This window comes from Columba livia, chromosome 8 (genome assembly GCF_036013475.1).
Source record: "Columba livia isolate bColLiv1 breed racing homer chromosome 8, bColLiv1.pat.W.v2, whole genome shotgun sequence".
In the NCBI taxonomy this organism is placed as follows: domain Eukaryota; kingdom Metazoa; phylum Chordata; class Aves; order Columbiformes; family Columbidae; genus Columba; species Columba livia.
The window spans coordinates 2,817,783-2,844,019 of record NC_088609.1 but is presented as its reverse complement, the minus strand read 5'-3'; the positions used below and the strand labels follow the sequence as shown (position 1 = coordinate 2,844,019).

Sequence of the window (26,237 nt, the reverse complement as noted above, 5' to 3'; positions counted from 1 at the left end):
GCAGTTGTATCTTAATTTAACCTTGAGAAAGCTGAGATTACAGGAGACCCCAGAGACTGATAAAGCAATGCAGCCATAGAAGAGGGAGCTATGCTTAGTGTTCAGAGACTTAAATTGTCTTAATCCAATGTCACACAGAGAAGGAAGTAACTCACTGTTTTTCTCTGTCACCAAAAAATCAAGAGAAAGAAACCACACGGAACTGCCAAATGTGATAAATTCTTAACTTAAAGCATTTTAATAAAAACAAAGCAAAATACATTTCATAATCCGTCTACTGGCACAATGTATAAAATCTCTTAAATAACAGCTTTAGTACTAGTCATAAAATAAAGCATGTTGTACAAAAATAGCTGTATGCACACTGCTAAAAGATAATGTAAAACCACGCTGAATGCAAAGACATTCAGCTTTGACCTTTCAATTTTCAAGCGCTTGCTGGATCTGCTACTTTATTCCTTCTCATTCTGCTCGGGAGGGTTTTGTGCTGGCGCTTGGGGGCCTCCTCCCCCCCCTCTCCACACAATGCCCTGGCAGAGGGTTTCAGAAATTGCTGGCAAGTTTAAGGTGCATCATGTCGGGCATCCTAGCGGCCCGATTTTCACAGCTTATGTTTCAGAAAGTGCTCAACATCTGCGTCCTTGTCCACGGACACGTCACCTTGGTCACTTATAATCCTCAGCTTTTTGGCCGGTACACTTCCAAATGACTGTGACCCCTTGTGCACCACAGTACTACAAGTGGAAGACACCCAGCCTGAGATCCCTGCAGGGGCCAGAGCGCAACAGCTGCAGCACCGATTTTGTACAGATGTACCTCTGCATTCCCTGATCCCACGTTATTCACATGCCAAAGTTCACTGAAGACTGTACGTTCACATTAAGAACTCCAGGTAACACACACAAAAGGACCTGGGGAAATACGAGTTTACAGAAAGGTGTAACTGAGGATAGCATTAAAATAGGAAAAAAACCCCTGATACTAAATATAAACTATCATATGAACAGTATGTTACACTGTGCTTATCAGACTTAAGACTAAATGCCAGGGAAGGGGACACACACACACAAAAAAAAGATGATATGGAGAACATTTTAGTTAAGAACAAAGAGATGTCAGGTAAAGAAATAAGACACCCCCAGCTTTCATCCACACACAAACTATCAACAGGATGAAAAAGCGCCCCAGTCCTTTTCATCTCTACAAGCCCCAGCGATCTTTGCACCTTTACAGTATCATCCTCGTCTATTTAAGCCCAATGAAGGTAACGGAGACAGAAATTCACCCCGTCGTCATCTTTGTGTCCTGAGACTACAGACAGAAGGGCACTGTTGGCTGAAAACAGCCCCTGCCGCTCAACCACAGGCAGGGACAGACATGAGGCTCTGCCAGCAAAGCAAGAAAGCCTATTATTCTTTCTGATGTTTTCAAGTTTGCATTTAAAGCATGCTCTTCTAAGATGAAAATAAGGAAAGCTCGGTGATTTATCACCTCAGATGATACAGCAGCAAACCCATCTTCTCCAGTTTAAAAAGATCAACTAAATTATCTTAATGCACCAAATCTGAGAGGCAAAAACCTTTCCCATAAAAAGCCGTCCCCTTAAAGTTACAAGTCACATCGCAAGAGCAAGCTTCTAATCAAAGAGTCAGAAGCAGAGAAGCTTTTATCAGCACTGAAAATCCAAATAAGAACATAGGCTGTTCTTGCCAATCCATAGCAAGAGAGAAATCTAAAAGGCTTTATGGGGAACCGGCTGAAAGTCACTGGTTTTGGTGGCGTGCGCCATCGCTCTGCGCTTGGCGAGGCGGGACTTGGACGGAGGAGAAAGCTTCATGGAACACACGGCGTGGGCCAAGCTCTCCTGCTCTGCGCTGAGCTCGTTCTCGTGCTGAGACAGCTGGCGGTTGAGGGCTATGGCCTCGGCTGCAAAAAGCGTCAGGTCTTTTGTGCTGCTGTTCCTTTCAAGGGAAAAGAAGAAAGCAGTTACAACACACACAGTCGCTTCACCTGTTTGCCCTCACAGCAGAATATCTGCTTTCAGGTGGTTTTATTTCTCCTATCAAAACATCGACTCAGCAGGCAAAATGACCAGTTGATATGTGCATCTCTCCTCATTGCAAGGGCCAGCAATACATAAGAACCACTCTGGATTTTTGGAAACAGCCACAGTTCTAGTCCTCGTTCTGCCAAGAACTCTCCATGTAAACCCAGGAAGGCACCTGAGATGCCACGCTTAATTTCTACATGTTAAAATAGGATGGGCATATGAGGCAACACTTTTGCTTTGCAGCACTGCAATCCCACTACAATTGCACATCTGGCTTAAGGAAATGCATTTCTAATGGGATGAAACACCTGGAATCACCAGTGGCAGACATGGAAATAAACACAGATGTGTGACTCGGGCTCTCTGGCATTCAGAATCTACCATCAAACTGCTTTAAATGAGGTTTGCCCTGCTCACACTTAAATTGATACTGTGATTACCACCACCTACAATAGAAGTCAGATCCGAGCCTGTGGATACGGTGATTATTCACCCATCAGAATGCAGTCTCTTTGGATAACACACGCCTTCGTGCCTTTTTTCTCCCTCCTGGGCAGCAAACTGCCAAACCCATCATTGTTTCCTGTCTGAGATTAGCAGCGCACCACAGGAATCCTCCCCAACGCCTTTCCCACAAACAAACAAGATTAGATCACAAAGATAAATCAGAGCTTTAATATTTCTGACGTTCTTAATGAAATCAGTGCTGCACATTTATCAAGTTCCACTCTCAGCCAGGGATCTTACCCCCTGATTTGTCACCTCCTATCTCTCCACATTCTTCCAGTAATGATTCTTGGCCAAGTTTAGACATTACCAAAAGAAAAAATTACCTTTGAAGAACTTGAGGAGTAGGTAACCCCCTTTCAGGAGCCTGCTAAAAGAAGCAGATAAGAAAATTTAGTTACATATTAGCAGCTGGGAACCAAGCTTTCCCAAAAGAGTGATTAAAAATGGGTGACTCCCCCAAATCTTTACAGTTAATTGATATTGCACATAAACTAATTCACTGTGGGTTTACAGATCACTGTTGGTTTACAAGTCACAGTTGACACATTTCATAACCCATCTCCCCTCACAAGATACCACAGGTTGCAGGTACAAGACTAAAGCTTTGAAAACTCTCCAGAGGGTCTATCCCTTCCTTTCTGAACTGAGAACTAAAGCAAAAGGAGTCTGCTGCTCTTTTAAAACTCTGTCTACCAGCCTCCTACATTACTGTATTAAAGAGTACCATAATAATTCGTGTACTGCAGTGCTTGGTAGTCACAAGAAAGCCATTTAAAATGCATAAAGCATTAATTAAGAAAAAACCAACAACACAAAACCAAAAACAAACATACAAACCACACACACAAACACTTAAAGCTTGACAACTGCATCCAAATATTTACCACACAGAGCTCCAGAAAGAATAAAGCCACGATATATCGTTTAAATTAATCAAGATAATAGCACTAAAACACACAATGTCTCTATTAAAAGTTTAGAGACAACAAACAGCTTGTTTATTGCTTTGGAATAAGAATAACCCTTAAATATAAAGGGGATACGTACTCCTTGCACCCATGAATGTTGCAAGACTTGAGCAGCACTAAGTCGTTCTTTGGCGTCACGAACCAGCAACTTTGAGATGAGATCTTTGGCCTCGGAGGATATATGTGACCAGTCCTTGTCAGGAAATTCGTACTTGCCTTCTTGAATGCTCTCAAAAAGCTTGTTCTAGTAGAGGAAAATTAATTTAAATAGCAACTAGAGTGCAACCAGAGACTTCTCACTCAGTTTATCCACCTAATATGGTGGGTGACAACTGAAATCATCCCGTCACCTTATGGAGTCAGCAGAGTGATGGGCAGCTCCACAGATCAATTCAGGACATCCTAAGATGAACACGACACATTGTCTGCTGAAAATAAGCTTCCCCCCACCCTCCCCATAACAGTGCAGCCAATGCACTCCGTTTTCAGGAAGAATAAATTCAGGCCCTGCATGGAGACTCCCCTGGGGCTCAGATTTTATCTGAGGAATTGTGGTTAGTACCATAAACTACATAGAGAATTACAGGATGCAGGAGGATTGCAGGGTGAGGGAGAGGACACCAAGAAGCTCTGAGACCTGATATCAAGAAGACAAAGAGGCAGTTGCCAAATCTTACCTTAGAAAGAGGTATCATCACTCAGCTTCTATATTACCACCATCACTTCTCAGTGATAGCCTGTCCTCCCAGATAACTGGTTGGGTTACAGACACAGCTCTTTGCTGCTGGAATTATGGCACGTCTTACACCCTAAATTCACAGGGCAAACTACACTCTCACAAATGCCCAGGGCAGGCGCATTCACCTGGCACACTCTGCAGACTTCTCCTCTGTCCCAGCCACAGTCTGCGCCACAGTTGCCCACAAAAGGGGGGTAACCGCTGAGCATGATGTACAGGATCACTCCCAGGCTCCAAAGATCACATCGCTTATCGTAGAACGTGGCCTCCTCCATGAAGACTTCGACCACCTCAGGTGCCATGTATTCTGCAGACCCACACTAGGAAATTGAATTCACACCATTTTTCAAAGGAAGGGTCAAATCAAAGCAAGACTCAAGTTCATCATTTCACTCTCTTTATAGCAGGCAGCATCCCTCAAAGTTTAAATGGAATTGCCAAGAGCTCTGAAACATTTTGTGAGCATGCTGCGTAGGAAAAAATAGCACATTGCAGGTATAAGGACTACAGAGACCTAATAGAAGGCAGAAGAGTTCCTACTGTTCCTTAGCAGAATCATAAGCTGTTCCATATGAATCTGTGATCCTTTATACAAGGTCAAATTATTAATTTACATATTTCAGGTTTTTAAATCTTATCCATTAGTTATCCAGGTTTTCAGAAAGTAAACAGGTATATTATGGGAGGTGATTTCTGTAACAGATTCCTCCAAAACAGTGAGATTAGCATAACACTGTAGTTTTTCAAACTAGTGTGTTTTATAAAGCCACACACTGATTACAGAGCTTGCATTGTACTTAGCACATGGGTCTCAGCTACAGAACCCAAATATGGGGAAATGAATACAGAACTAAGGTTCAAACTCAGCCCAAAAAAGCTTCATGAAAAGCTTCCCCATTTGATGCGGTAAAAGACAATGTGTTACCTTCTGGCCAAGGAGAATTAACAATGACCTCCTGTGCTTTTGTGTATTTGTCTTATGACTGGGAAACCAAGACAGCATTTACTACATATAAAATCACTTTAAATGAACTATTGACTCCTGGTGCAGTTGCAGTAAGCCCTTTGGAAGCTCTCCTCTGTAGATAAGAGAAATTGTTGGATGGTAGAAGAGAAAAAGCATGAAGCCACAGCAGGTGTCTTACCGGCGTTGTTAATTCAGGAGTAGTTATTGGAGTACATGCGCTGTTCAGCTTCACCCCGCTACCAAGATCAAAGTCACATATTTTAACTGGTGATACCTAAACACAAAGACAAAACAGTAAGAGGTCCAGAAGGCTGGGACTAATGCAATATATATGAATACAGCACTATGTGGAAAACCCCAGGAGAAAACACAAATTGTTCTAGCAGGAGGACCAGCGAAACCCAGTCTCTTACATGTATATTCCACTTGCATTTGCCTCCTCTACCCCAGTTGCTCCCACATCCCCAGCACCTGACCCTATTACATAAATTTTGTTATTTGACAAGGCAAGGGCCAGTACACACTGGGGCACTTTGGGAACTACATGTCATGACCAGTTGGCCTGTAAACATCGCTTGTCCATCTGGGTGCTGCCTCAGAGCAGATGAGATGCTAAGCTGTAATTGCCAGTTGGCTTTTTATCTCCTAGCCAGACGCTCAACATTTTTACAGCTCGCAGAAGAATTTAGTCTCTTTTGGGCTACAGTTCTATTAAATATAGTTGAAGATCACTAATGGGTTCAAAAAGTCTTCAAGAAGAGAAAGACAAAATGTGAGGGCTGTCTTTGGAAACCAAGTTAAAAATACACTTCAGAGAGCAGAGAGGCACCTTTTCTGGAGATTCGCACAAGATGTTTTCAGGCTTCAGGTCCCTGTGAGCAATACCTAAACAAGAGTACAAATGTTCGTTAGAGAAGATACTCTCCTGTTTTATTTCTCATTAGCGCTCTTTACTACAAGGTGGCCTGGGAAATACTCTAGGTCTGAGTTTGCTGCACAACCCCCTCTTAATGACACTGCAAATAAGTGAATTTCAAAGTGTGTTTGTTAAAAGTCACTGTTGCATCCTGCTACGCTTTTATCATCTTCAAACGTACATGACAGTCAGTCAAGCAAATAAGAACCTGCTAGCACTGGAACTTTTTGGCTTAGGCCAAATTAATTATGTTAATTAAAGTTGGCTTATTAAGATGCCTTCTAAGGTAAGGTCTTTTTTTCCAGGGAGATCAACTGGTGGTTTGCTGAACTCCTACCAGCACAGGCAATACCCAACACACTCTCCCCCAAAAAAGACCAAGTTCCCAGGTGAAAATATCACCCCTTTAACAATGAGCTCCATACTCATTCCTGAAATAAAACAAAAGTTAAAGGGTTTGGTTGGAGATGCAGCAGATAAAGCTAAAGAAGAACAACCATATGGCTTCCACATTCGTTCAACTGCTATCAGAATAGGTAAAGCCAACAGGGAAACAGTTATCTACCTGTTAAATGCACACGCAAAGATGTTGTCAAAGCAGTTCTTGAAATGTTTAAACACACAATATCTGGAAGTTCTCTATTTAATATGACCTAACTTAAAGGGAAGGCAGAAAATGAGACTGGAAAAACCAAATTTTCAGCTTGGCTATAATTTAACTGCACTTTAGCTTTGCTTATAAAAATTAACACTCCAAGCACACTTCATACTACTTCAGAGTACGAGAAAGAAAATATCCCACTCAATTCTAGGCAAGGAAGTTTCAAATGTCTCCTCTTCAGCACACTCCACAAGACATGACTGAAAATAACACATTAATAGCACAGCAGAGCACTGATCCAAAGGAATCAGAGCTTTCATAAGGATGCAGTTCGCATTGCTTACTCTTGGAAGATGGGAAACATGACAAATGAAGATGGCCCTTGCTGATGTGCACAGCAAGGCTGGCAAAACTCCCAAGAGTTGGCTTGGCTTGCAACGCAAAACAGCATTTTTTTGTATTGTAGTTTGAATTCAAATATCTCATTATATAACATTTTATCCTGCAGTTGCACACAACACTGAGAAAAGAAAATAACTGCCTTTAAACACTCCCCCAGTGGATTATCAGCAATAAAGCACACATATCCCGAGTGGGTGTAGGGCAGTATTATCATCCAGCTGAGTTTTAAACTACTCCTGGAAAAGGAATTAGTTATCACCATTCAAATTTTTAAGGTATCTAGCTATAGCACTTCACCATTAAGCTGTGCAATAAAACTGCTTTAATTTCCTGTTTGCTGGAGTGTTCTGTATGCTACTTACTAATTATTTTAATTTCACACAGAAGAACCATAAAGAGAACAACAAAATGCAAGGGGAGGTTGTTGTAGTCGATTCTGCAAGCCATGTCCCCACTGTACCAATTCGCAGCTAACAAGAAAGAAAGTGGACTGCTGCTCCAAAGGCAGTTCAATGAATCACGCCCCACTTGTTCAGGGAAAAGGGAATTAAAACTAAAAGCTGTGAGAAAACTACAGAAAGATATTAGCCGAGTCAATGTTAAACTTCCTTGAACAGCACCCCAAGGCTTTCAGCTGTTCAGCAACCTACTACAGCCCTAACACATCAAATACATATTTCTCCACACATTCACCTTAAGTTAGGTCGAGAGAGGTTCTCCTGCCCCTCTGCTCTGTCCTGCTGAGAGCACACGTGGAATATTGTGTCCAGTTGTGGCCCCTCAGTTCCAGCAGGACAGGGAACTGCTGGAGAGTCCAGCGCAGCCACCAAGATGCTGAAGGGAGTGGAGCATCTCCCGTGTGAGGAAAGGCTGAGGGAGCTGGGGCTCTGGAGCTGGACAAGAGGAGACTGAGGGGGGACTCATTCATGGGGATCAATATGGAAAGGGGGAGTGTCAGGAGGATGGAGCCAGGCTCTTCTCGGTGACAACCAGTGACAGGACAAGGGACAATGGGTTCAAACTGGAACACAGGAGGTTCCACTTAAATTTGAGAAGAAACTCCTTCCCAGTGGGGGTGCCAGAGCCTGGCCCAGGCTGCCCAGGGGGTTGTGGAGTCTCCTTCTGTGCAGACATTCCAACCCACCTGGACACCTTCCTGTGTAACCTCATCTGGGTGTTCCTGCTCCATGGGGGGATTGCACTGGATGAGCTTTCCAGGTCCCTTCCAATCACTGACACCCTGGGATTCTGTGATATTAGGACCCTTTTGGGTAACCTTTACATGGCGGCTTAGGTAACAAGCAAACAGATTCAACCCTAATGTTAATTCTCCCTGGATGCCAATTTAACTTTTCTTCTCCAAAAGGCTATACCATCCTAACACAGCTGATTACTTAAACTGCCACATTATGAAAATAATATTATAGAGGAAAACAGCATAAATCATCTGACTTTGCTGTAACTAGAAATGCTAGCAAAGGCTGACTACTTACTGCTAAAATGTGCTCCATAATCTAAGCGTACAATACCAACTAGTAAAGATGGAGACAGCCTTCCCTCACCTTTTGTATGAAGAAAATCCAGAGCAGAGGCAATATCTCTCACCACTTTGCTGGCTTCTCGTTCATTGAAGTGCTTCCGCTTCTGTATATGGGCCAGGATTGAACCTGTAAGAGTAACCAGCGAAAGGGAAAACCTCAGTATGAATGCTGCCTGGGCCCAGAAAAGGCTTTGTCGATACAAGGATAAAAATGCAATAGCCACTACCAGTCTGACATCAAGGGAAAAATGATCTCAGTGTGAACAGGGCCAGAAGTAATGGAGAAAAAAGTTATTTGCAACTAACACTCTGTCCTAGTATGTTTACATGGCAGAAACTGAAGTGTCACAACCCCACATTTTTATATGAAATTAGCCTTGGAAAATAATGACAAAGTAGTGCCAAGTATCATGAATCCATAACCTAATTTATTATGTTTTACAACAGCCTTTCACAGTGGGCAACTTCCATGGACCAAAGAGGGGAACGACTAAGAAGAAAAAGGTTCAGCTGAGCAGCTTCAATACTTAAGCATGCTGGAACGTATTACAGTTCTCAGACTCTGCAGTCCTCTCGTTTGGGCACAGCATGAAAGGCAATCACTTTTTACTGTCCCAGCACGACTGGTCTATTTTCCACACACTGTGAACAGTAGAGACTTGGCAACAGCACCAGTAAAACTCAAATATCAGCTAAGGGCACACACAACACTTCAGCAAAACCCACCCACCCACCCCCAGGTCACGGGTGGCCATGCTCTAACTAACCCTCCTCGTTTTGTGTGCTGTGGCAATTGAAGCCCTGCACTGAAAGTCAAGCATGTACTTTGTCTCAGTACCATCAAATAAAAAGACATTCTACCTTTAAATACACAGTAAAATTCCCACCGACATCAAGGTAAGGCTCATACACTGATTTGAGGCAAAATTTGCCCAGGGACATGAAATCTGACAAAAGATCTCTCAAATATGAACACACTGAAGGAGCTTGCAGCTCCACTGGTAGCCCTTTAACAAAGGATAAAGGGAGGTTTGATTCCTCACCTCCTTTAAGTGAATTCCATCAATCTCCTCAAAAGATTAAAAATGTCTTTTAAAAAACTCAATTAAGTCTAGTTCGCAGAGATCCAAGCCCACTACACTGCCTTACATCTTCTAACCCAGATAGGTCTATTTACAAAAAGCAATCAGGCAGAGAAAATTCAAGAAGTAACAGCCACTTGTTATTAGCCCCCAATGCAGTAAATATTTCATATCCCAGGGGATTTAATTTTTATTCTTCAGTTCTAGATGTGGAAGGAAACCTCTCATTCTCTATTGTGGTAATTCCTATTCTTACACGATTAGCGTTGCTGTCACTCCTCCACAGCAAGGATTCAGAAAGGAAGGAGGAAAACACTCAAAAAGAAGCTGGACAGACAAAAGACTCTTCAGATACGCAAAGATATGATGAACGATTCTTCAGATATGCAGAGATACGCTGTGTCAGATGGGTGGAGGGAAGCCACAGTGGACCAGGTTATCAGGTTTCAAACACAGGTTTCCCTTGCCAAAAACAACACTTCCTAGCTTGCCACAGAGTTCAAAAGGTTTTCCTCCTATAGTTATTTACACCTTTAGAAAGTAATAATAGTTCTTGAATGTTTCCATCCCTGTGGAAAAGACTCCAGACTTTGCAGGAAACAATACTGAGGTGCTCATTCCACCCAGCAGGTTTATTTCACATTACCCTTCTGAATAGAGCTGATGTTCCTAACTCTCTCAGATAAGAATTATTTCTATATCAATGAAAACATACTCTACGGACTTTATATTCAGCCCACGTGGAGGAATCCCACAAAGAGAAAGAACAGCAGGGCACTCCTGCCACAGTTGTTACCACCTCTTCAGTATTCAGAGAGAAAGCACCTCCTAAAATGCATTTCACAGACAAAAAAAAGAGGAGGAAAGGACTCTTAAATCATGCAAGTTCAGTATAATCAACTGGATTTTAACACTATCAATTATAAAATGCTGTCAGGCAAGGATATTAAACAGCTTTTGCATATCGTGGTGAACTGAACACAGCTAAAAGGGGAACAGAGCTCCTTCAGCCACCACAGCTACAGGAAGACAAAGCTGCAAACAAGCCCAAGTTATGACCCAACATTGTAGGCAACGTTGATCTCTGAGACTGGAGTTACTACAGCAAGGCTTGCATTGAAGATTAACATTCTCATTCTTGCCAGCCACGCTGCTTATAACAGAATTTGCGGTGCATCCAAAGCTGGTCTGACCCCTAATTCCCATTATTTCTTTGATGATCATTCAAACCCACAGCTGAGAGAGGGAAGAAGCAGCACTGTTATCCTCTCAGCAGCCATGCAGGTACACTGACAGCCACAGGCTCACAGTCAAAGACGACTGTTAAGCACTGGGAGGATGTGCAGATGGCACAGAGACAAATGTAGATTCATCCCAGTGGAGCCCTATTATAGCTCATTTGTCAGTGAAGTCTGTGCATTAAGAAGAACAGCATTAGAGGAAAGCACAATGAAATGATGTGGTAATTCTAAGGGAAGGAAAACACACGGTTTTACTCAAGAAAAACACATCTCCTCTTTTTAAAAAGTTCTGCATCTATAACAAAAGAATTTGTATTTCTTGCACATATGGTTTCCTATTGCAAACCACCTTGACCAGTGACAACAGATGATGCCCTACGGGCAGCAGTGTACTCCTTCAGAAACTCAGTTTTTCTTTAAAGGGTGGATGACAACTCGTGGTTTTGCACAGCCCTGCAAATTAACGCATACTATAATTATGCTCAATGCAGACAAACGCCAAAAAGTCCACATAGTGTTTGATGTAGCCTTCTTATAACCCAGGGGGGTGTTACCTGCCAGAGATGAGCGACCAGAGATGCTCACCGCATTTGCCCTCAAACAGCCACCAGAAACAAGATGGATTTTTGCAACAGTGCTCTGCGAGCTTCAGGAAACAAAGTCAATCCTACACCAAAGGAAAATGCTACCAGAGTGTATAGATGCTGTACTACGATCATGCATAATAACCTGACATACTGTGTGCCTGCCCTTGCCCAAAGATGCTGTGACCTACTAACTATATTCCAAAGCTTCCACTTGAACAGACACTTCCATCGCTCAGCTACAGAAAGGGATTGCAAATGTATAACAACATCCATCAATATTCAAGAATAACCATACTTAAAGCTTTGTGTATTACTTCCTTTACTACTTCGTCTTAAAATTCTCAAGCATTTAAAATAAGTTCTTAACTTTCTACTTTAAAACACTGAGACAAACAGGACCAAGACAATTGGGTGAGCAAAGGCACAGCTGGTGCACAGTACCTCCTCGCAGCTTCTCAAAGACAAGGTAGTATCTTGTGTCGTCTTCAAAAAATTCTATTAACTCCAAAATGTTCCTTTAAAAAGAAAAAAAGATAGAGGAAGCAGAAGAACTAGGCATTAATTATACACAAAACAACGACGAGTTTCCGCATGGATAATTAGGAAGTGCCAGAAGTAACAGAAAAGAAGAGCGCTAATTAAACAAGTTGCTTTGGTTGCCTGTGGCGTTAAAACCACGATTCCGAATCACACTGAAATTTAAGTAGGGGAAAGAGGCCGAACACCAAAATCAGACAGGGCTGTGAAACGGTTCTGCTACTGTTCAATTGACAAGAAGATAACTGATAATTGGTTGTATTTAAGAATTTAGAACATTGCATTTGTGCTGAAGGCAAGAAGGAAAAGAAAAGTTCAGCTGGCACTCTTTCTCTCTACAAATCACAAGGCAGAACACACGGGGCTCAGCGCAGACAGGCACCTGTCAGCACGACATTAAACCCAGTGCATTAGTCACCATTTTTAGACTAACTCCTGTTTAGTGTAGAGTGTAACAGTGCAGTGTAACACAAACACCACAGGATGCTCTGAGAATGCCAGACGTGCAAGTCAGGCTTTTGTTTTTATAGTTAAAGTACATGCAAAATCCAAATTCTGCATAGGGTCACAAGACCTTGAGTTTTTCCATCAGTTATGTACTAGATGACCGTACGCTCTTAACCACACCCAGAACAATGATATAATCTGCTCCTCTATATTACAGCTCAAGCCTATGAGTTCAGTCAACAACTCTGTTTTTAAGCTATAAGTGTTGTACTAAAAATCTTTAAAAAAGTTCTATATGAGCTACGCAACTGCAGTATAGAAAACAGCTGTTGTACAGATGCGTCCGTTAACCTAGAATGTAAAGAAGTAGTTTCAGAATTGGCTTAAACTCATCGCGGAGCATGCTGCCACGGGCTGCATTGCCTCCCTCGCTTTTTCAGACAGAAGCAGCAGCTTTAAAGTTGCTTCATCCTGTGGCTCCATCAAGTCAGCACGCAGCCAAATGGAAACTAAATTAGCTTTTGGCTGACCTAAGAGGCCCAGTGCAAAAGCAGGAAGGCTGAAACACAGAGGACAAACCGCACATGAAGGAAAGAAACAGCAAGAGTGTTCCTCTCCAGAGCAGCTGGTATCAGGTCAGCTTTTGCTGATGGTGCAATCACAGGAAAGAGTGTCAAAATGTTAATTCCTCATTCGAAAAAAGCCGTGTGTCGCTGAAGCATATTCAGGCTACACTGACCTAGCTGCTAATTGAGTTGTGCGACTTAATTTGTAAATATTTCCCTATATTTCCTAGGTAAGAGAAGGGGAAATTCATATTTTTAATAGGTCAAGTCTGAATTTCAACTGGTTTTAAGAAGACTATTGCAAAGCTCCTAACCTAGTCACACATTAGAGGCTTAAATTTTGAAAAAAAATATTAGGATACTTCCGATAAATAAACACACACACACAAAACTCCATACTTACTTGTTACCCTGACACTGGTAGAGCGTTTCTATCTCGCGAAAAACCCGACTCCGACTATGCCCAGCATTTTTTTCAATAATCTGTGGAAAGAGTTAGAGCTCACATTTGAAAAATTACTGCAGGAACTGTACGTGTGGCTCTGCAATTAGTTAACAGACCTAAAGCTTGAATCTCAGGCACACCCACCAGCGAGAAACACAGCACATTTGCTTCTTTAATTTCTCATCTGTCATTTACGAACAGTGTCAGCAGAGCTCTGGAAGGTACTCAAAAGGACAAGAGAAATGAGGACAGGAAGAGAGGAAAGGAAATAAACTCCATATGTTACACAGCCACTGACCAGTTACCACGAGCTTTTTCTTGCATCATTTTAACTCTGCAACGTGCAGAAAAGGATATCCTTTTGAGTTCTAACCAAAATAGACTTGAGTCACGTCAGACACTGAACAGTCAAAAAGAAGAGATTCGTCATTATAGGCATTTAAGGAAAAAGTACTAAATTCACCACAAAATGAGAGTTTTGTTCATAGTGCAAATGTCATGGAGACCACATCACAAGACCTAATGTATTAATAAAAACATACATTCAATCTCAGAGCCCTCCTGTACTGCCATCAGAAGTCACCTTCCTTCACACACTCCTCAGGCTGAAAGAGGACAAGGACAAGTGCTTTTCACAGAGGCTGAGACTGAATGTTCGCCACGTGAACTGAAAGCTCATGACAGTACCACAAACACCACCATCTGTATCCAGTATCAGTTTCTCATTTTCACAGCCCGAGTTCTCCAGTGCAGAATGGGCAGCTATTCACCAGTACTACATGGGACTTGGTGTCTGATCATGTCTAACTCATAATATAGCGAGTTGTTTATTACAGACTTTCAACTTCAACAAGTCTACAAAGTACACACAAAATTACAGCATCTACAGGACTAGATTTTAAAAGGGGCTTAAAATTTTGTGCCTATGGTTTTTGCAAATGAATCAAGCATAATGCTTTCCTATTGTTATTATATGTGTTTGTAATTTAACAGGGGACTCAGGACAAGACTGTCAATGGGCCCTAACGTTTAATATAATGGTATGGCAGAAGGTTCACCTCTATCAAAAAATAAGAGACAGCTTTACATGAACTAATGGCAGTAACTGATGCTCTCTGAACTCAGAGCAGCATTCTCACAAGCTTCCATTATTTGGTAAGCCATGCTAGATAATGACTCTGCCTCTTTCACAAGACAAGATAAAAACTGGTAGGACTACAGTCAAACCAGGACACAAGAGGAAAGCTTGCCCTGAGATGTAATCATCACAGTCTTTTATTGTTTGTGAATTCTATCTGTGGCTGATGTACCAGTTCACTCCAGAGGCACAATACTTTAGATGACATATCTCAGCGGTTATAAAGCTCATTTCAAGCATCAAAAGTTTTCAAAAAGCTTTTCCTATTACCCACTCTATTACAGATTTTCACCAATACTAGAAGGGAAAAGACACGTTATAGACAGAAGTTATGTTGCTTTTATTCTATACTTACTTTTACTGCATATTCTTTCCCAGTCTGGAGGCTGACAGCACCCTGAACTTTGGCATACGCTCCCTCACCAAGCAGCTCCGCAGTCAACTTGTACAAGTCTGCCAAAGAAATCCAGCAGAAAGGACCCATTAGCCATTTCAGTGAATAACACCAAGACAAGCTATTTATCTGATGAGCATCCCTCATACGACAGCAACTGAAAAAATTCCCTTGGTAATGAAGACAGAAAATAGATTTATGCAGTGTTACAGTACATGTGCCAGGCTTAATTAGGTCTCATTTTTCACTTCCTCCCCTTCAAGTTGAAGGAAAATGTAAAGTAGACTTCATTGCAGCATGAAAACTACAAGTTTTATGTTATATCTCAGCAATTGCTAGGACCTCATCCACCTTCCCCGTCTTCATGTAAAAATCAGAAGAAATTTTTTCAGGTGGAAAGCATTTCACTCCTTGATCAGAAAACGCCTACCACGCCAAATCTACTTGCAGAGATAGTGTCTTAAGAATCACGGCATGTCCTTGGTTGGAAGGGACTCACAAGGATACAGAATAACAGAAACGTTAACTTATGACTTTTTCTGAAGAGCCATGTTGAAGAGTTGGGCGGGGAATAACCTAATGAAATTTAACACGGGAAAGTGTAGAGTCCTGCATCTGGGCAGGAACAACCCCAGGTTCCAGTATAGGCTGGGAAATTACATATTAGGGAGCAGTGTAGGGGAAAGGGACCTGGGGGTCCTGGTGGACAACAGGATGACCATGAGCCAGCACTGGGCCCTTGTGGCCAGGAAGGCCAATGGTACCTGGGGTGTATTAGAAGGGGGGTGGTTAGTAGATCGAGAGAGGTTCTTCTTCCCCTCTACTCCACCCTGGTGAGACCACATCTGGAATATTGTGTCCAGTTCTGGGCCCCTCAGTTCCAGAAGGACAGGGAACTGCTGGAGAGAGTCCAGCGTAGGGCAACGAAGATGATTAAGGGAGTGGAGCACCTCCCTTATGAAAAAAGGCTGAGGAAGCTGGGTCTCTTTAGTTTGGAGAAGAGGAGACTAAGGGGGGACCTTATCAATGTTTATAAATATATAAAGGGTGAGTGCCATGAGGATGGAGCCAGGCTCTTCTCGGTGGCAAACAATGATAGGACAAGGGGTGATGGGATCAAGCTGGAACACATAGAGGTTCCGCTTAAATTTGAGAAGAAACTTCTTCTCAGTGAGGGTGCCAGAGCCTGGCCCAGGCTGCCCAGGGGGGTTGTGGAGTCTCCTTCTCTGCAGACATTCAAAACCCACCTGGACATGTTCCTGTGCGACCTCACCTGGGCGTTCCTGCTCCAGCAGGGGGATTGGACTGGATGATCTTTTGAGGTCCCTTCCAATCCCAAACATACTGTGATATGTTTAGATAAGAAAACGGACCAGCAGAGGGAAAACAGATCATTACAATTAAAAGCTTAGAAGTTGCCACCAACCTTCAAACTTCCCAGGGACGTGATCTGTGGCTCTGGTTCTTTTTTTCTTCTTCCTTTTGCCACTGTCTGCTATGGGGAGAGGCTGACTGCTGACCATCTCTGCGTGGCAGGATACAAAGGTGCCTTTAACACACAATCAGTTACTTTAGGAGAAAATGAACATGCTTTTGTGTGCTCGTGTTCTTAAGCTAGCCAAAAGTTTCTCTGTCTTCCTCACAGGCTGCCACCTCTCACTCAAATATGAGAAGAAACCTAAAAAGACAATTTGAGTGTTAATTAATAAGTCTGGGAAGGTTTGATAAACAACGGTAAAAACAGAAGAAAATAACTACGCACCTACGCTCCTCTCACAGCACAGTAAGGCAAAGCATGGGAATAACCCTGTCAACAACGCAGACCCTGATACAAGCCAGGATTTACAGCCCTCACAATGGCACTGCTCTTTGAGCTATTCTACTGGTTTACAAGTAGATTTTTTGAAGTCAGCTTAATAAAAAGAGCTTCCAAAACAGGAGGAAGGTGTGGAGAAGTTTCAAACCCAGCAAAACAAAGCAACCACAGGAGTTAACAGGTCAAAGGAGCAATTGAAGTCACTTCAAGCTGCCAAAAGGTCACAAAATCACATTTCTCACAGAACCATGATGTGCCTTTCTAAATCACAGATCAGCAGACAACTTATGCTCCAAAACAAGCAGTGCTTATGGCATTTAGATATTTTTCCCTGCATTACTAGCTGCAGCTATTACAAGAGCTTAGTCAGAGAGAACAATTCACAGATGCAAGATAAAATGGCAGAAAAAGAAAGAAAACCACTTGCATACTCTTATGGAAGGCCTAAATAAAAGCATCGCCATACACTTTCTCTGCCAGAGGCTGCTGCACACAGCTAACAGAGCTCCAAAAAGGTGAAATGATTACACATTATCCTCCCATGAGCACTTCTGCAGAACATCACAGTATCACAGTATGTTTGGGATTGGAAGGGACCTCAAAAGCTCATCCAGTCCAATCCCCCTGCTGGAGCAGGAACACCCAGGTGAGGTCGAACAGGAACATGTCCAGGTGGGTTTTGAATGTCTCCAGGGAAGGAGACTCCACAACCTCCCTGGGCAGCCTGTTCCAGTGTCTGTCACCCTCACTGAGAAAAAGTTTCTTCTCAAATTTAAGCGGAACCTCTTGTGTTCCAGCTTGATCCCATTACCCCTTGTCCTATCATTGTTTGCCACTGAGAAGAGCCTGGCTCCATCCTCATGGCACTCACCCTTTAGATATTTATAAATATTAATAAGGTCCCCCCTTAGTCTCCTCTTCTCCAAACTAAAGAGACCCAGCTCCCTCAGCCTTTCTTCGTAAGGGAGATGCTCCACTCCCTTAATCATCTTCGTTGCCCTACGCTGGACTCTCTCCAGCAGTTCCCTGTCCTTCTGGAACTGAGGGGCCCAGAACTGGACACAATATTCCAGATGTGGTCTCACCAGGGTGGAGTAGAGGGGAAGGAGAACCTCTCTCGATCTACTAACCACCCCCCTTCTAATACACCCCAGGATGCCATTGGCCTTCCTGGCCACAAGGGCACAGTGCTGGCTCATGGTCATCCTGTTGTCCACCAGGACCCCCAGGTCCCTTTCCCCTACACTGCTCTCTAATATGTAATTTCCCAACCTATACTGGAACCTGGGGTTGTTCCTGCCCAGATGCAGGACTCTACACTTGCCCTTGTTATATTTCATTAGGTTATTCCCCACCCAACTCTCCAGCCTGTCCAGGTCTCTGATGGCAGCACAGCCTTCTGGCGTGTCAGCCACTCCTCCCAGCTTAGTGTCATCAGCAAACTTGCTGATAGTACACTCTATTCCCTCGTCTAAATTGTTAATGAATATATTGAATAATATTGGCCCCAGTACTGACCCCTGAGGCACTCCACTAGATACTGGCCTCCAACTAGGCTCCACACCATTGACTACCACTCTCTGGCTTCTCTCCTTAAGCCAGTTTGCAACCCACCTCACTACTCTATTGTCTAGACCACACCTCCTCAACTTAGCTGTGAGGATGCTGTGGGAGACTGTGTCAAAGGCTTTACTGAAGTCAAGGTAGACCACATCCACTGCTCTGCCATCATCCATCCACCTTGTTACATCAGTCACATCCTCCCAGGTTGGCCCTAACACTTAAAAATCACAGCTCAAAGTTATAAGCAAAGCACTGCCAAGACTTTTGACAGCCAGGATTCCCATGTAAATTCACAACTAAAGATCTTGGAAGGAAAAACTTCATCCCTCGAAACAGCATAATTATAAGAATATTGGGAATGAAAGAAGAGCAAGCCCTAAAAACAAAGTTTTCTGGCAATTCCCCTTTAACAGAGAACCTTTCTGAATGTCATTTAGAACTCTCACCTTGTCTGAAAACTTAAGACAAGTGATGTTTTGAAAGCCCTTTAACAACTTACTGAAACACTTAAACGCATCACTCAAAGCCTCAAGACAATAGCAAATCCTCATTTTCAAGTCTTAACCAGAATGAAGAAATCATCACGATGGATGATGTATGCGAGTTTTTACATGCAATGAGAAATGCAAAAGCATACATTTTACCAACTTCTGAAACAACAGCTTCTTTGTAACTCCAACTGACACCCATACAGCTTTGAATTTTAGCATAAATAGAAGACTAGCATTTGACAGCAAGTTCCAGCTCTCCCCAATTTCAATTCAATGAGATTTTATTCAGAATTGGGATGGAAATGACACATATGAAGCTGCTCAGAGATAGAACTGGTCTGCTTGAGGGAGGTGTTTGATTTCCAGAAGGTGATAAGTCATTTTAATCACTCGACCTTATTCAGGTAAACAAGTCATACCTAGACAGGCTCTATTCTATCTCAACTTCTACACAGAGACTAAAAATGATGCAAAAAGACAGGGGAATCTTGCATCTCAGCACAGCACAGCTGATGTTGTTTCTTCACAACCCTCTCCTGCACTTTACCAATTAGCTATGATATTTACAGTCTAGTGTTTAATAACTCTCTACATTATTTCAATTCCCTTCAGTCTGACTCAATTCCTAAATTACAGAGAACTGCTTCCTTGAAAGCAGGAAGTTCATTAGTCATGTATACAGAAATCAAATTACTGAAAAGCTGATGTTTTCAACCTATGGTCTCAACCACATTTGCTATCAGACAGGCATGAAATGTTTGCTGTATTAGATTCTTATTACCCTTCTAGTCTGTTATTTTGCATCACCACGTAGTACACTTCTGTCAACACAGCTTCTCCTTTAAAGGTATTACAGCTTCATTCTCATTATTCACTTTGTTATAATGAACTGGTACTGAATAATAGCTGCTATGACAAGAAAATGCCTTTAGCCCAGCCAAATGCTTTAGAGATTTGGTTGGTTTTTTGGTTTTTTTTTTCAAATAAATGCTTGTTTTTCTATGACCGTATATTGAGAGGTTTTGACGACACTGCAAGACTGTGTGCCTGAACCACGCAAGCAATGCGGAGGCGCTTTGTGTGCTGTGGGACTCCTCCAGGGACAAGGACACTGTGGGCTCTGAGGAAGCTCAGCCTGCCAGACAGAAAGCCCAGAGACTGCAGGAAAATGGCCCGTGGACACATAAGGTCCAAGACTAACATTTAACTGTTGGCATTTTAAGGTCATTTTACAAGGCACCCCGAAGCGCTGAACCTCTGCTTCCACCAAACCAACTTGTCCACCCACTTTCTAATCTATTCCAGCTGAGTGCAGGGAGGTGGGAGTAGAACAGCACTTTTGTGTTCAGAGCAGACACGGCAAACCTTTCATAAAGGGCATTTCTTACATCCCTCTCGACCATAACACTCAGACTGTTCTTTAAGAGACTCCTGTCTGACTAGCAGTTTGACAACAGCTGAAGAAACAGGGAACAGTTCAAATGCTGATCTGCCCTCCTCCTCCTGTCAGGTCAGGATTATTGCTCACAGGATAATGTAAACCAGCAAAATCCATACCGCAACCAAAAAGAGAGCAAGTTTCTGTCTTAGCTACAGTTTTGTTGGAAGTCCTGTATTTTATTATCATCGTTGTAATTCAGTGTTCAGGCAATATTTAACATACGCATTATTCAGAGCCTACATGGGAAGGTATAGTTACAGCCTTTACCTTTTGCTACTGTGGCCTCTATGACTATCTTCAAAAGGATGAACAAAAGGACTTATCATAAAGAAGACTTGCAAACAATGCCAAGGGAAGAAGAAAAGGAACAATTACTACAAGTTTCGCTTCACCCAGACCTTAAGTCACCTTTCATCTTGCTTCCTAACACTCTATATACAAACATGCCAAAATCTACCACCCAGACATAACTCCCCTCTCATTCTAATCTGCTTCCCAAAGGAAGGAAGGGTATATTTAGAAAACAAGCATATACGTGTACAGGAAGCACTTGGAGAACACAGCACAGATGCCTTTTTCTATTAAGGAGATACCTTGTTTGTGCGTTTGAATTCAACAGAAGAAAGCAGTTTAAGCAGAGAGTCTGGGCACGACCATCCACTTCACAACTGGGTCTTGCTGGAGCCAGGTTGTTCTGCAGCTGAAAAGGAACACAATCATATTGATATTCAGAAATCACATAAACATTGCTACCTATATTCAGGTAGCACCCAGAGTTCTTGCTGTTATAGCACTGGAGAACCATAACAATTTCAGATATAAAATATAGAATTACTCTTGAAGGACAAGAATGATCATACTCCTAACCTAGAGCAAGACTCTGCAAGACACAGCACCACGCTAAAGCGTATCTTGAAACTGATCTTGAAGGCAGCCAAACGGGTTCCAACACAACACGAGCAGGAGAAAGCATCTTCCACAGCTGAAAACCTTTTCCTGAGAACAGGTACCACTAGTACTGAATTCACTCCTAGCAAGTGGCAAACAAGGCAGTGATGTTCAGGTAACACCACCTGAAGAAAAGAATCAGGAGCCTCAAATAAAGCCTTCTGGGGATTCACAGAGGACAACCACAACCCAGAATTCAATAGATGAAACCAACTCCAAGTTGATGTGGTGGCACAGGATGTTTTCAGACCACTGAGGTGGTACCTAAATATCTGCAGTTACAAAAATATTACAGATAGTGCAAAAGCAAAGGCTTTTTATTCAGACCAAATAAAAGAACACTGAGATCTCTGACGAGGCTTCTCTACTTGAGATTTTGAAATACTGTTTTCTATTTTGAGCAATTGAACGCCAACAGGTAGACCAGTATGTACCTTCTGAACAGGATCCAACGTCTCCGTTGATTTACACTTATTTTCAAAACCATTGTTCACTTGTTCAAACAGCTAGTGACAGATTCAGTAAAACAGTGAGGCATGAATAAGTCCCTTGATTCCACAAGCATAACATACCTACGACTCTCAGACTTCAAATGTAAAAGTGTGTGCTTGCCCCCTCCCCCCAAAAAATTATATATATATGCCACTTTAAAGTTTCAGACAGCCGGAGTTTTGAACAAATAAAACAGAAACAGACTTCAGCCTCATTTTCCACCCAGTTCTGTTGCTCACATCATTCTTGGGCCCTCCCTTCTTCAGCAACACTTTGGTTCCTGTAGATGTGGCTCATAATGAAACAGGACTCAGTCAGCAGGTGCTGACTCTGCCAACACCTGCTAGTTGCAGGCAGCTCGGAATAATCAAAGCTACCTTCATAAAGTGACTACATGGCGATTAATTGTGCTTGTAATGTTACAGATCAAGAGAAACACAATTTGAAGAGGAAGGATGCCCAATTCTTTACGACAGCCCTGTGCCAAATCCAGAGGCAGATTATTTTAATACTCATTCTGTATTCCATCAAGCAAGAATGTTCATTTCAAGTTGTAAGAAGTGGTTATTCTTACAGGTCACTTATGTTTACCATCTTGCCATAATTCATTCTTAGCTGTCAGAGTTAGCTTCTCGTCCTACCTACAAGACAACCTTTAGTATCATTTAATTCACTAATCTGAATTATCCATGAGGGAAGAGGAACCTAAAAACATTCCAGCATCTTCCCAATAAGACACAGGAGCATTAACATTTCAAAATGAACGCCCAAAAGTCCAAAGATTTCATAAAAGAGCAAGTCTGAGAAAAAAAAATATCAATTTTGCCATATCACAGGCATGACTGTAACAGCTCCACAGAACAGCCAACACCATCCTTCTAAAACCCTTCACTCTGTAGAAAAGGTTACAGCAATCTCTGTACTTCTCTTTGCGATTCCCTTCTGTCTCACTTTTACAAGACCAGAACCACCTTATCTTCTGTCTACACAAGTTGCAGAGTCTTAACTTTTCATACACCCAGGTAGCCACTTCCCTTGCAAACTAAGCATGGGGTTTCTGAGGTTCTGAGTCAAACCCTCCAGCGATGGGTGGATCTCACTGTGCAGGATAGCACACAAAGTGATTTCAAACCGATTCCTCCCACCCCAATTTATTACTCCACCACGATTACTACTGAGGAAGCAGGGAGAACCTTAGTGGAGAGGAGAGAACACAGCATTCCTTTTCCTCTCCTGTCGGGAGAAAATAGCATATTTTAGCACACATGCTGTAGACAGGAGATGTTCTGCTGAAGTCTGCCTGTGCTTACACAGACACTCATGCATTTCTTTAAAAGCATTAGTTATTGTTCAGAATAACACAGAAAGCACTGTTATCATCCCCACTGGAAAGACACAAAGGCAAACAAGACAAGTGTGCTGACCCCGTTGTGAGTTAACAAGTAAGGGTAACAAGAGAGACTGAAGATGGCTTAAAACTCTAATCTTTCTAATTTCTTTTTCTAGGACAACATGCATCTGAGGCAGCCGCATCTATAAGAGGACATAATAAGGTGTAATATTTCGCAGAGCTAACAAAAAACCACAAATGGTAAGCCTTCTCGGGAACAATACAGGACACACACTGGCTATTGCACTAAGGACATCTCCTCCAACCACACACAGCAGTCCAGCCAAACAGGGTATTTAATGCTACCGACCACCGGCAGACAATGTGTATTGACGAGCTTCCATCACAGTGCAGCAGGAATTTAGCTGCAAAATTACTTTAAACTCCAGATCACACATATTCTAAATGAGAAAAGTCCTTGCAATAGTACTTTGGCTCAACTACTCAAAGCTTCTCTAAGCCCTAGAGCACTTTTAAATCAAGGAGATATACAGAGCAAATAAGTTCTGAGGGCCACTTACTAAACAATACGCTGCTTACTCTCTCCTCCGTCTGATGGCATCAACAACTCATGCAAGACTGTCTCTACATCACCAACTAGCTCCCCTGACCCCACTCAGCTCCTTTGCTCATTTTCAACTGCAAACCAAAGAGAAAAAAACTTTTTAGAAAACAACTTTTAATTTCATACAGATACAAGATAAGCATTTCCTGTTCTTAGTCCACACCCTCAAATGATCAGATAATGACATTTGTCACTAGAAAGAAAGCTACACATCATACTCCCACATTAGCAAGCAGAATTGTTTGGAGAAGTTAATCTACATGTGTTGTTAAAGTCTGAAGCAAGGCTGATTTTTCTTCTTTTTCCCCACAGTACTTTCAACTCTAAAAGTAATACTTGTTAAACTCCATTGCATTTTCACATTTCATATGACATGGAATTTGTACCAGCGTTTTAATGTTTGTCACCTGGAAGGCGTGAGGAAATTACTCATAGTAATAAATACATTTTTGAAAACATTAGGCGGTACTGATACAGCATTCAGACCAGGAAATAATGTAATGATGGACAATATTCAATGTCAAGACTCTGTCAATTGTCCAGTGAACCCAAATCCAATTTCAACTGGAAGGCTGCCAACACCAAACCCAATTACCTTTACAACTGCAGCAGAAGAGGTTCAGCTCCACAAGTGTGTTTTGCCTTGCTTCCATCCAGCACCTGGAAGGCATGAAAAGAAGCTGTGTTTTGAAAAAAAACACCAAACTCCAGTTCATCAAAGTTATCAGAAGACATGGCAATCTTCCCAAGCTAATTGTGGGGCATAAATTTGCACCAGAAGAGGCTTTTACAAGCAGCAAACTCATAATAAAGACAAAAAAAACAAACGAAGGGTTGGTTAATCTCTAAACAAATCTGACACTTGGTGAAGAGGTGCCAGGGGTGAAGCCAGAGCCGAGCTGTGAGCGGGGCTGAGCCACTGCCCTGTGTTGGCTTCTTCTCCCTCTGAACCACCTCGCAAGGTCACCCTGCGAAGTATCAACTAAATCTATATGGATCTTCACTGTTTCCACAGGTCCGGGGGTCTCACTGTTTTACAGTAGACGAAACATACAAGAACTAACACATTACCCGTGACCGAAGCTAGGAGCAGGGTCATTCACCTTTGCCAGCTCTCCTTCTGTTCCAACAACACGCTTAACAGAAAGCAGCCGTCAGAGTTTACAGACTTACCACTCTTTATTAAAAAACGCAGTATGTATGAAATACAGCAGTTTAAGCCTCCACGAAACAACCAGGTCCAAGCTACAGGAAACCCCCACGTTCTTCGGGGAGAGACCCGAACCCGCAGCTGCCGGCCGGAGGCACCTTACCGCCCCCCGGCTGTGCCCGGACACCGGCGCCGCTCCCGGGGGTTCGCTCCTCCACACGCCCCGCGGGGCAGCCCGGGCGAGCCCCACCGAGGAGACACGCAGCCGGGGGAGCCCAGCGTCACGGACCGCTCGCCTCCCAGACCTCCGCCCGGCGCTGAGAGAGCGCCGCAGCCCCGTGTCCCCCAGCCCGCCCTCACCTGCATGGCGGCCACCTCGGCGGGGCGGCGCTGTGGGGTCCCGAACCTCCGCCCCGGCTTCTGTGTGGGGAGAGGCGGGAGCGCGCATGCGCGCCAGGCACCGGCGCAACCCGCTGTGCGCATGCGCAACCTGTGGGCACGGCGCGGCCGGGTCATGGGGTTGTGTCGTGGGATCGGATCGTGGGATCGTAAAATCATAACATCATAAAATCATAGAATCATAAAATCATAGAACCGCAGAATCACTTCAGCTGGACAAGACCCTCAAGATCATCGAGTCCGACCGTTAAACCAACACTGGCACTAAACTATGTCCCTAATAACCTCACCTACATGTAATGATGCTTGTAAAATATTAAAGTATTTAATAATATTTATTAAATAATCTAATTTTTATTTTTTTAACGGACTACATCTGAGGGAGGAATAAAATACCACTAAGAAATATCGATTGTTAATAATTAAATAATTAAACAAATTATGATAGCGATTTATCTTTTGTTCGCATACCCTAGACAAATGCATCACCGAATATAAAGGACAATAAAAAAGTGCCAGTTGACAATGTCAGTAGTTATTAAGCTAATTATTTCATACTTTTATATAAATACTTTTTAATCTGATACTAATTAGTATTAACGAATAGCAGTCAATCAAATGACCTTGGTGTCATTGGGCTCAGTGCACAGTGGATGGACAAAGAAATACAGCCCTTCCCACCGCCAGAAACCAACCTCAAGCTGCCACGGAGGGAAAGCGAGCTCTTTTAGTTATACTGGCCCAAAACTTTCAACTCTGCTGTGATATATAGTATCTATAATGTGTTGTTGATAACAGTATTTTTCACCCAAAGCTGTTTAGTCCTGCTAGTGGTGGCTATTGTTAAAATGG

General features: G+C 42.7%; 1 protein-coding gene across 5 annotated transcripts; it reads right to left on the bottom strand.

Annotated features, from left to right (window-relative positions):
• Nucleotides 1-210: 210 nt before the first annotated feature.
• On the bottom strand, nt 211-25,455 carry MKNK1 (MAPK interacting serine/threonine kinase 1). Of its 5 annotated transcripts, none has more exons than XM_065071458.1 (14): nt 25,347-25,455; nt 24,432-24,496; nt 21,035-21,141; nt 16,557-16,808; nt 15,092-15,189; nt 13,557-13,636; nt 12,045-12,118; nt 8,716-8,820; nt 6,064-6,119; nt 5,413-5,508; nt 4,393-4,587; nt 3,608-3,772; nt 2,884-2,927; nt 211-1,961 (listed from the first exon to the last, which is right to left on the bottom strand). In XM_065071458.1, the coding sequence occupies exons 4-14, from the start codon at nt 16,651-16,653 to the stop codon at nt 1,733-1,735; spliced, it is 1,239 nt and encodes a 412-aa protein (XP_064927530.1). In that variant the 5' UTR covers nt 16,654-16,808; nt 21,035-21,141; nt 24,432-24,496; nt 25,347-25,455; the 3' UTR covers nt 211-1,732. The 5 variants fall into 5 exon arrangements, with proteins under 5 accessions (XP_064927530.1, XP_064927529.1, XP_064927533.1 ...); XM_065071457.1 differs by having other exon boundaries at nt 16,557-16,679; XM_065071461.1 differs by having other exon boundaries at nt 2,884-2,924; nt 16,557-16,679.
• Nucleotides 25,456-26,237: the final 782 nt, after the last annotated feature.